The sequence below is a fragment of the Sus scrofa genome, chromosome 5, assembly GCF_054392235.1.
Source record: "Sus scrofa isolate SSC_HxYL_T2T_F1_AM1 chromosome 5, Sscrofa_HxYL_maternal_Yorkshire_Landrace_v2.0, whole genome shotgun sequence".
Lineage (NCBI taxonomy): Eukaryota > Metazoa > Chordata > Mammalia > Artiodactyla > Suidae > Sus > Sus scrofa.
The window spans coordinates 20,453,801-20,465,549 of NC_139387.1; the positions used below are offsets into that span (position 1 = coordinate 20,453,801).

At 52.2% G+C, this 11,749-nt stretch overlaps 1 protein-coding gene across 1 annotated transcript; it reads right to left on the reverse strand.

Annotated features, from left to right (window-relative positions):
- Positions 1-391: 391 nt before the first annotated feature.
- LOC100155249 (keratin, type II cytoskeletal 2 oral-like) lies at positions 392-9,184 on the reverse strand. The gene is made up of 10 exons (XM_084957833.1): positions 8,899-9,184; positions 8,540-8,787; positions 6,592-6,812; positions 5,685-5,745; positions 4,682-4,777; positions 4,293-4,457; positions 3,060-3,185; positions 2,235-2,455; positions 1,439-1,473; positions 392-1,200 (listed from the first exon to the last, which is right to left on the reverse strand). Exons 1-10 carry the CDS (start codon positions 9,182-9,184, stop codon positions 806-808), a joined length of 1,854 nt encoding a protein of 617 aa, XP_084813959.1. The 3' UTR covers positions 392-805.
- Between the last annotated feature and the right edge of the window lie 2,565 nt (positions 9,185-11,749).

Genomic DNA, 11,749 nt, shown 5'->3' on the forward strand with positions numbered 1-11,749 from the left:
AGTATGATTGGCTGTAATTCCTGGACAATTTCAGACATTTGGGGGAGTATTCAAGAGCAAGGAAATTTCACCTACAACCTTTTTCAAGTGCAATGACAATTTCAGAAATTGTAAACCTGATCAGTTAAGGAAGTCGATCCACGTCATGCGCAGTGTTCAGTGGATCAAAAGCCTGGCCCCTCCGCCCTGGGAACTCTCAGAACTCTCTCCCTAAGGTTTTCCTTCAGGCTCAGGCCAGAGCTGTGTGTGTGTGAAAAGGGCTCCCCCAAGCCACCGGTGGTGATTAGACCCAGTGACCTTGGAATCCGGAAGGAAAAGTCCACCACTGTGTTTGAAACAATGCAGTTTACTGAAGATACAGAACAGAGAATTCTTATCTTGGTACCAGCTCAAGGGAAATCAAAGCACCAGCGCCGGATGGGGTGGGGAGTGGGGGTGGTTTGCCCCTGGCTAAAAGGAGGGGGAGCCGGGTGTGCATAGGGCTGGCTGGAGCTTTCTTGCAAGGCAGTGGGACAGGCGGCTGGGGTGGGGTCCTCTGCTCGGGGGAGGTGGTGATACGGTCCAGCTCCTGGGCACTGCCCTGCCACTCAGCCTTATGGACGTAGATGTATTTTTCAACGAGATTACCCTCCGAGCAAATTTCAGGCTGCAACGCCAGCCGTCTGGGCAGGAGGTGTTCCTGGGTGCACAGATCTAAAGCTACGTTGGGAAATGGTCCCCCAGGGGTGTGAAGGGGCGCACAGAGCTGGGGCGTGCTGGCAGGTAAAGGAAGCTGGGGGATTTGGGGACACCTTGGGCATCCCGTTCAGAATTTGTGGTGGGACCGCTGGCTCTGGGAGGAGCTTTGAGAGATCTGGACAGAGCTGCGGCTGCTGCTGCTGCTGCTGCCCCCACTAACGATGCCACCGGAAGTGGAGAGGCCTCCGCGCCCCGCGGAGCTCCCGCTGGAAACCGCACCAGAGCCGAGGCCCCCGCGGCTGACCCCACAGCTTTGGTCCCCACTGCCCAGACCCCCGCCACTGCGGCCCCCGCTGCCCAGGCCTCCACGGCCCAGACCCCCGCTGCTCAGACCCCCGTTGCCCAGACCCCCGCTGCCCAGGCCTCCGCGGCCCCCAGCTCCTCCGCGACCCCCAGCTCCTCCTCCCAGGGCGCCGCTGCCGCCACCGCTGCTGCTGCTGCTGCTGGTGTTGTGAACCATTTCTGCAAAGAGCATTAAGGGTCAGGGAGCTTCTGGAAGCTTCCGCCCGGCACGCCCACCCCTCAGGAGCTACTCCCATCTGCCCACCTGCCCTCCGCAGCTACCGACCGCCCACTGAGATTTGGCAGCTCAGCGCCAAGAGGAAGATCTCACACCAGCGCAGGACCACAGTCCCCACGGTTTGAGAAATATTGTCCCAAGGCGTCCAGCCCCTTTCCAGAGAAGGAACCCGGTACTCACCGATGCTCACAGCACTCTGGCACTCCCCAGACATCCTGTTGGGGAAGAGCAGACCTGGGTTTTAATCATCTGCATCAGACCCTCGGTTCCCAAAGAGTCAACAGCGATGAAAGCCTTGGCCCCCCGCCCCCACTCCTTCCTGATCGAGGCTGACAATCAAAAATAGGCTGGGTGGGGCCTCAAAAAATTAGGATCATTAGAAAATTGACAGAACGCTGTAAACCAACGATAGTGGAAAAAATAAAAATCATTTAAAAAAATTATGATCTTCACTCCTGTTGGGTAAAGTCAGACTTAATTGGTTACCTTTTGTGCTCACATTTCCCCAGAGAGAAACAGAGCAGAGGCTCATTCCTGTGCCCACCCATCCTCTCCCCTGACTCCTCAGGATCCTGTATAATAAATGGTATTTGAACTGACAAAGGCCAGCCTACAGGAACCCACTCTTCAGAAACCTACGATTAAAGCACTGATAAATAACCTAGAAATAATATGTATACCTATGAATCCTTCTCTTTGCCGATATGTGTTTTATAGCTAAAAGGTGAGACATGAAGGATGGGGAAATCCATCCAAGGTTAAGTTTCTGGTGGTGTCACTACTGCACAGAGCACACCGTTCTCCTGGAGGACTGGCCACATCTTGAAGCCCTTTGAAGGAGGAAGCTGGGCCTGCCGAGGGCTGCTGCCACCTCCGACAGTGTGCGCCTGTCTACACACTGCACCTGGCAGCAGGCTCAGGCAGGAAAGCCACCAGGTCTCTGGGACTGGGGCGAACCAGATGGGCTCCAACTCACCTGCACTCCTCGCCTTCCAGGAGGGTCCTGTAGGTGGCGATCTCAACGTCCAGGGCCAGCTTGACATTCATCAACTCCTGGTACTCCTTCAGCAGCCGGGCCAGGTCCTCCTTGGCTTGCTGCAGGGCAACCTTGAGCTCCTGAAGCTTGGTGTCAGCATCCTTGAGAGCCACCTCCCCCCGCTGCTCTGCATCAGCGACGGCCGTCTGCAGGTTGGTATTCTGGGTGCGGGGGACCAGGAGTCCAATTCAGGTTCAAGTGGATTCACTGAGGCCCTACCTGTGTGCCTGGTGCTTGCACATGGATCTCCCCATGTTTGGGGGAGGAAGAAACGACAGCCCGAGAGGGTAAAGCCTGGGCCTCAGTCAAGATCCTAGCACGTCAAGGAGTGGGACTACCAGCATCGGGCTTCAAGGACCTAGCCCACTGGGCTCCTCCTAGACCTCACTCTTCTCAAGATAAGAGACTGAGCCTCTTCTGAAAACCCTCCTCCTCCAGGAAGTTTTCCTGAATTATCTGAGAAACTGCCTCCCTGCCCTTGCCCATCTAGATCTGAACAGCCTTGAACTCCCAGTTTGGTCTTCACACAATCAGCTTCTTTCCCCCACCTCCTTAATCATGTCTGAACCCAGCAGGTCTGGCCCACATCAACCTCCAGTCTCCAGGCAGGACCTGGGTCCAGATGACATGGCCCAGAACTGTGCTGGTCAGTCTTAGCCCATGTGAGGCTGGGGTATGATTTCACTGCAGTAAGTCCCAAGCCCCAAGTTTATGGTCCATGTATCAGTCCGCAGCCTCCAGCAGGTGCCCCCTTCTCCGTCCCACCTGCTTCTTGATGCTCTCGATCTCAGCCTGCAGCCTCTGGATCAGCCGGTTGAGCTCCGAGATCTCACTCCTGGTGCTCTTCAGATCATCTCCATGCCTGCCGGCCGTGGTCTCCAGCTCACCCAACTGTGTCCAAAAGGAGTCACATGTTCAGAAAGACTGTGGGGGCTTACAGGTCCCCTGATCCAACCCCTTCAGTGTCACAAACAAGAAAAAAAAAAAAAAAAAACAGCCTGTGGCCTGTGTGGGGTCACCCAGATGGAGGAACCAGGTGCTCTGTTCCTGCATCAGGGACACATCTTCCGGCACAGCCACTGCTGTTTTTTGACCATCCACTTTGCCCCAGGCCCTGTGTTTTACGTCATCGAAGCTCACGTCCCTGGAGAGGAAGGCATTACTACCACATCTTATGAATGGAAAAACTGAGACACAGATTGCTTGAGTACCATGACTAAATTCATCTAGCTATTGAGAGGACTGGAGCCCAAATACAGACACTGCAGATGCTGGAGCTGCCCCTTACCCAGCAGGCTGTACTTCTTTGGGCATAAAAGGCAGAGTCTGATGTTTAAGGGCTGGTTTGTGCCGCATTCAGCTTTGGGGGTGAGAGAAAGATGTACAGAATTCTTTGCACCTGTCCTCTAACTTTGCTCAATCTTCCCCCTCCCCCGCTTCCTTCCAGACACCAGCTTCCACCCTTCAGTGTGATCGAGTCAGAAGCACGCACGACAAGGCCCAGATCGGTGGAAGAGAAATGGAAGTGTCTCCAACGACATAGGAAATGCAGTCAGAGGGATTTAGGTTAAGGATTTTTCAACTTTGGTACTATGGACATATTGAGCAGGATAATATTTTGTTTAGTGGAGAGGACGGTGTCTCATGCATTGCAGGATGTTGAGCAGCACCCCTGGCCTCTACCCCCTAGATTCTCGAAGCACCCCACCCCACAATCCTAGGGGTGACAACCAGAACTGTCTACACACATGGCCAAAAGTCTCCTGGGGTAAAAGCCTACCTTCCCCTCCAGTTGAGAAGCACCAAGTTAGAGCAAAGTCAGAGCCCTCTGATTCGGAAGGGAGATGTCTGTTAGCAAGGCCAGCCCAGGGGGGAGAAGCAGGGAGCTGCCATATTGGAGGTGAGGAGAAGAATGACTCGGAGGCAGGCGCTTCCCTCCTGGTTGGTCTGTCCAGCTAGGTCTGTGGCGGAGACAGGCTACACCATGATGTCACCCACCTTGGTCTGGTACAGCGCCTCAGCCTCGGCCTTGCTCCTCTGGGCAATGGCCTCATACTGAGCGCGGACCTCAGCGATGATGCTGTCCAGGTCCAGGTCCCGGTTGTTGTCCATGGACAGGACTACGGACGTATCGCTGGTGTCTGACTGCAACTGGGACAGCTCCTGTAGAGACAGGCCCACGCCTGAGCTCCCCAGAGGATGGGCGCGGGAGCCACCGGCTCGCAGGGGGGCGGGGGTGCTTGGGACTGACTGAGGGACGGCCAGGTGGGAAGGCGTCGCTTTTGTCGGAAGGACAGACACGACTCGCACGCCCACAGGTGAACCTTTCTGTCTACGCGATGGGAGGCAGGTGGGGCGTGAGGCCTGGGGATGAAGAGTAGGCTTACAGCATCGTAGAGGGCCTTCAGGAAGTTGATCTCATCAGTCACACTGTCCACCTTGGCCTCCAACTCCACTTTAGTCATATAGGCAGCATCAATGTCCTGGGAAAGAATTCAGTCACAGTCTCTACCCGTCCTGGGCACCGAGGGAAGGAACAGGAAGAAGGGACCATCGCCCCCTCCCCACCCCCACCCAGGAGCTCCCGCTCAGGGGAAATGAGAAACCCATTCAGGCACCAGCACACCTGTCCTAACGTTACCAAAGAGGCTGTTTTGCAGGCTTGGCTGGTGAATACCCCTCCAAAAATAGCAGAAGAGGGTACGAGGGTGAGGGGAAGAACGCAATGGGGGCCAGAGCCATTACACTGAGATGGGGCGAGGAGAATTTGTGAGGAGGGTCTGAGAGAGAATCTAAGTTTGCTGCCCTCAGAGGCTCTCTTTAAATTGCTCCAGGGAGGAGTTCCCACTGTGGCTCAGTGGGTTAAGAGCCAGACTGGTATCCCTGAGGACACGGGTTCAATCCCTGGCCTCGCTCAATTGCTTAAGGATCCAGTGTTGCTGTGAGCAGCCGTGTAGGTGCTGTGGCTATGGCTGTGTCCTAGGCTGGCAGCTGCAGCTGCAATCTGACCCCTAGCCTGGGAATTTGCATACACTGAGTGCAACCCTAAAAGAAAAAAAAAAACCTATTTCTTCTCTTTGCCCACTTTCTAGTCACAGCTCAGGCCTAATCAAGTCCATAAACCCGCATGCCCATCAGGGAGCAGCATGGCAAAGTCGCGTGGACCCTTCAGCCCCTCCTCCCAAAAGGGGAGCCTCTGGGCCCTGAAAAGCCAGGCCTGCCTGCCCCTCCCAACCCTGCTGGTGGGGAGGGGGTTCCCTCCCTGATCTCCCTCCTCCACATGGCCTGAAGGAGTCCCTCCAAGTAGCAGGACTGGACTTGCCCTCCCCTCAGCTCAAGGCACTCCCTTGGGCGGGGCTCCGGGTGGGCAGTGGGGGAAAGGACCGTCACCTTTTTCAAGACGACGAAGTCGTTCTCTGCCGCTGTGCGCTTGTTGATCTCCTCCTCGTACCTGTGAGAAGAGTCACTTTCTGGCTTACCTTCCCCAGGATGTCACTGTGGCCCGAGTAAGTAATGCAGCAGACTCGGTGCTTCTTGTCCTGCTGTTTCGTTCAAGGCCTGTGTCCTTGCAAGGTGCCACCTCCCAGGCTCAGGTGAGACCCGGTTCTTCTGCAGACTGCATGGAGCACTGACTGTGTGCCTCAGGGGGACCGGCCTGGGGCCTTCAAGTACAGTAGCCCCATGGGCTCTCAGTAGATACTTCTTGAATTAATGAGAACCAAGAATGGATCCCTTAGAATGGGCCAGGTCCTGCTCTGTGAATGATGCTTGTATCAACTCACTGGATCCTCACTACAATCAATAGAGTAAATACTATCACTGTCTCCATCTTGCAGATGAGGAGATGGAGGCACAGAGAAGCTAGGGAACTTGTCCAAGATCACAGAGCTGATAAGTGGCAGAATGGGCCTTGATCTAAGCTCTAGGACCCCAGAGACTGTACTCTTAACTCTAAAGTAAGTTGCTTCTCATTTAGAAGCCTATTGAAGGGAAATAAAGCTCAGGTTTGGAGGGGAACTTGGAGATGATCTAATCCAGGGAGGAGAGAGGGTGTTACCCAAGTCTATACAATTTGTGAATGAACTTCAGGGTGTCTTGAAATCCTCCCCCGACCAAACTTACATGTACTCTTCCATTAAATTCCCGAAAGGGTTTCCACCCCCAAACAAACCAGGAGCCACTATGGTAAAGATTGGGATATTGAAAATCGGAGAGGCTAAGAGTACATTGCCATCAGCTTGCAGCCAGCTGGCACAGAGCTGTCCCCTCCCACCCCCGGGGACTGGATGACACGCACTTCTTCTTGAAGTCCTCCACCATCTCCTCCATGCTCCTCAGTTCCTCCTGCAGCTTGTCCTTCTCAATGTGCAGCCCGTCCAGAAAGGCCTTGAGGCTGCTGATGTAGTTCTCAAAAAAAGACTCCAGGTTGCGGTTGTTGGTGTTAGAGCCAGAGCCCTGCTCCTGCAGGAGGCTCCACTTGGTCTCCAGGACTTTGTTCTGCTGCTCCAGGAACCGCACCTGCCGCCCAATAGGAACGGAGCGTCAAGGAGCTGTCTGCAGCCAGCTGCCATCTTGGATGACTTCCCCAGAAACAAAGTCCAAGGGGTCTTCCCGTCTCTCCTGCGGGGCTGCATTTTACACGCTGCGATAGTTCTGTGCTAACAACGTGTGGACAAGCAGCATCGGTGTCACGCAGGGCAGGTGACACTGAAGCCCAGAGATAACCAAGATCACACCACCAGTTAGTGACAAAGCAGAGCTAAGGCTTCCTAATATCTAGACTGGATGGCTTTCCACGTATCACTCATGCATTCATTCATTCCTCAGTCATTTACTATTCAACAAATAGCAGGAAATCTGACATCCTACAGCAGATGTAGTCTCCGGGAAGAGGTTTACAGCAGATCTCAATGCCCTGCACTAAGGCAGGAAATATGGAAAACCATAGAGAAATGGCTCTTGGGAAGCCCTTGTCCCAAGAACAAGGGTCCAGAGGCACCTAAGATGGGCCCTCTGCCAAGCCTTGTTAAACATTAACAAGCTGTATTTAAATTGCACTACTGACTAAAGATGTCTCAAACTTTCATCCACTACAAAGCATTACTGTACACAAGCTCCAGGTCAACTGCATAAACAAGCGGAGTAAATGTCAATCAATTGGTAATTCAGCAAATGTTTGCCGAGCACCAAGCGTGTGCCAGGGCTTACGCTGGTCACTTGGGACCCCAAGACCTGAGAATTTCCCTTTAAGGATGATGAGAGCCTCTGCTGAGAAGAGCTTGGGCAGCAAAACCCACTTCTGTGGAAAGCAGCATTTTCATATCACTTCTACCTTTCTGTGAATAATTTATCTGGACACCCAAGTGTCTAGCAGATCCCTAGACTTTCAAGAGCTTCACCTCTACTGAGTCTGCTATTCCAAAGTTAAGACCAACTTCTCCTCTTTTGACTTTGCCCAGGGCATTTGTGTGTGATGAGGGGAGCCACAAAGCGTCCTTGCAAACCTTTCCTTTAAGACCTGATTTTATTCCATGGTCACAAAGAGATTTCCACACACTGTACTCAACAGTGCTGAACAAGCCTAAATACCCTCTAGTCACCATAACAGTTGTCATCGTGTTCCTTGCTTGGAATATCCAGAGCACAGAAATCCCTGCAAAACATCACTTTAGCCTCACTCACTAAGTGTCAGTGGCATGCATGTGTATACAAATGTCAATGGCATTCACAACTCTTCAGGCCAAAATCTTCCTAAGAGTACCACCCAGGAGGAAGTAACTGTCATCCCTACCCCATCCCAACCCCCCTCCCACCTCTCTTCATCCCTCTCCTTAGGTTGACAGCAGATTAGCTCATCACTCAGGTAAATATCCAGCTTTGACAGAGCCGGCCTCTCTTTCAAAGGGGAGCAGCTCTCAGTTCCCCATAGAGAAGGCATTCTGTGTTTGGGCTTCAGAGGGCGACAGTGAGGGGACACTCATGATGGCAGCCTGCAATCCTGGCAATGCTTCTGATAAGAGGTAGTGATGGGGCACACGGAGGGGGCAGTCACTCCATCCAGAGTGACATCTTTTCATCATCTGCCACCCAAGGCAGGTCCACCACCTGCTGATGTGCTCCAGAGCACTGGAGGTAGAGGATGAACCCATAGGTCCTTTCTCAGAGGCAAAAGGAGAGGAGGAAAAAGGGGCCAACCCAATTAGGCCAGATTTTCTCACTGTCTAGCTGTGCCAAGGTGGGCTCACCTTATCAATGAAGGAGGCGAACTTGTCGTTGAGGGTCTTGATCTGCTCCCGCTCCTGGGCCTTCACTTGCCCAATCTGGGGGTCAATCTCCACATTGAGGGGCTGCAGGAGGCTCTGGTTGACAGTCACTTCCTGGATTCCCCCAGGGAAGCCACCTGGACCACTAGGACCACCAAAGCCACCAGGGCCACCAAAGCCTCCAACTCCTCCACCAAAGCCCCCAGCTCCTCCTCCGAAGCCTCCAGCTCCTCCTCCAAAACCGCCAGCTCCCCCTCTAAAGCCCCCAGCTCTTCCACCAAAGCCCCCGCCCATCCCTCGTCCACCACCTCCAAAACCACTGCCTCTTAAATATCCTCCACTGGCACCCCCAAACCCGCCAGCCCGGGTGCTGCCTCCAGCCACGCTGATGGAGATCTTCTTATTCCCCCCTAGACTGTAAAGACTCCTGCTGCCAAAGCCTCCACCCATCATGGCACAGGCAGCCGAGCCACCGCCACCCCCACCTGAGCGGGAGGCCAAGGAGGACTTGGTGGAGCTGATCCGGCTTTGACTCGACACAATAGCTGAGTGCCCACTGAAGCCCTGGCGGTGGCCCCCACCAGAAGACCTGCAGGATTGTTGGCTGTAGCTGGCCTGGCGACTCATGGCGGACAGCAAGGTATTCCAAAGGAAGGGTGGAGAAAGCTGGAGGAAACTCAGACAACTTCTCAAGCTATGGGCCGCAGATGGCTCTTATATAGGGCTGGGGAGCTTGGCTGGCTGAGCACCAGCCAACTAATTGAGGTATTATGAGCTTTGGTTTGCCTGGCAGCAAGAGGTCAAGTCCAAAAACTTGAAACACACCTCGGTAATCACCCCAAATTTCCAAATAGCTTTGTCTTCCTGGGGTTAATCACCTGAAATAAGCTTAAATTGGGAGAGGGGCCATGCTACAGGGCTGGACACAGCCCTACTCCCCAAGAGACTTATGCTCCCATCCCAGGAGTGACAGGTCAGCATTTCTCTACCTCTCCTGCATCCCCACGGCCACTCTGCCAGCCCAGCCAACCTCAGGAGATTATGGGATGGGTACAGAGCCCAAGTGAGGACCTGGGGGGAAGGGAGAATAAGGGGGAAGGTTGGGAAGGAGAAAGACAGATGAGGAGATGGAAGATGCAAGAGTGAGAGAAGGTGTAGCATCCTTCTGAGGCTCTTGCCATCCAGGCAGAAGGTACACATCTGAGTCACTCAACAGGACATGTTCTCAACCACAAGGACTCAGACAGAGTGCTAGGGGCAGGGGTGGGGGAGGGGGTCCATCTCAGGAGGAGAAGGCTGTGTGGTGGACTGAGAGGAAGTATAGACCACAGCCAAGGACTTTGAGGAAGGGAGAAGACAGAGGAGAGCCTGTAGGAAAGGGAAAGCTGGAGGAAGGCCAGTCCAGGCAGGAAGAAGGTGCAGACCACCTCGTCTAAGCCAGAGAAACCACCAGCCTTTCCTCTTCCAAGCTCACAGTAAGAAAATGAAGCCAGGATTTCTAAGCTCTCCTCCTCTCAACATCCCTAACAAACACCATCTACACCGTCTAGGAAGCTTGGATCATTGGAATATTTAACATTTAAGAAGAAAGATGGCTATGAAAAACCTGGGGAAGTGGCCATTTAACTTGCCTCAGGCCATAGGCAAGTGAAGGCTCCTTTCATCATGAGTTTTCTAAAACGTATTTTTATTTCTTATCACGATGTATACAGTAGGGCTAATTACTTCCAACCACATCATGATCTAGGAATAGTTTGGGTTTTTTTCCTAAAATTCTTTGCATTGCTCTTTATTCCATATTGGAAACAAAAGTTTCAGATATTTTTTGACTCAGTGTTCCAAATTACATCAGTATTTCCCACTATCCTGTTGTATTCTTGCCTCTCACCTCTGACTCTTATTCTAGAACATGTTGTTAACTGAAATCCCTAAATTTTACAGAAGCTCCATTAAATCTGCTAATTTTCTCTTTCTTGTCACTGTCTAAAGTTTTTTTAAAAAGGAACGAGGATGTATATGTATGAGTATATATGTGTATGTGTATATATATGTATATATGTGTATGTATTATGATGGGTCACTTTTCTGTACAGCAGAAATTGGTACAACATTGTAAATCAACTATACTCTAAAAAAAAGAGGAAGGATGGCTCTTCTGAAGGTGGTCAAGAGGATGATTATGAGAAAAGCAAATTGTTGTGTCACTTATCATGTGTGTTGTGAATGTTTAATCACTTTTATAACACTTGTCTCCTGTTTCCTTTCTACAGCAAAGACCAGTCTTGATGACTTTGATCCTGACAGTGAAACCTCAGATGCTCTCCAGAAAAATCAGTCTTTACAAAGCCCATCCCCCTTTTAAATGAGCGTCCCTTTCTTCTTCCAGTTTGACCTCCTCTGTCCTCAGAGACCTGCTCCTCCAAAGCTCCTCCCTCGTTTATGTCACCCTTAGTTCACCACACTTTAAACCAGGGGTGCAGGGAAATTGCTCCCCTACAAGCTGAGTCAGGGGAGAGCCAATTTAAACTGGTGACCCATCAGACCTTAGAGCAGCTCCAGAAACTGTGCCCCTGTTCTCTTCCAGCACACAGTCACAAAGGCCCTCAGGTAAGGGGGCTAGGAAAGTGTCACCAGATGGAGGTTCTGCCTGATGCAGCTCTCCCTGACCCAAAATTCAGTGTTCTCAGACTACCAGACTTTCTACACACACAGAGAGAGAGAAAGATGCAAACATAACACATAATACAGTGCATTCACAGTAAGCACACATACAGATACACAACTCACACAATTACACACACACACACAGAGGAGCAAACACAACATGTATACTATGCACTCATAGTTACCACACATCCACGTATACATACTCACAAAACTATAAACACACACAAGACGCAGACACACATTCTCATCACTCTTCCCCATGAAGCCCTGTGTGTCATAGATGGGCATTGCCCTCCTTACCTTCAAAACCTAGCTGCCTGCCTCATTCCCCTCTGGCCCCAATTCTTGCCCAAAGCATCGCACTAATCTGAGAAATCAACTTACAGCAACTGAGTCCAAATAGGGGCACAGGCTAAGAGGAGACATCCAGGTTCCGTCCTGACTCAGCCACCACCCGAGACTTCTCTTTGCTGCTCAGCTTCCTCCTCTACACAAGGTGACACACCTGGGCAGGGGGTTCAAGCC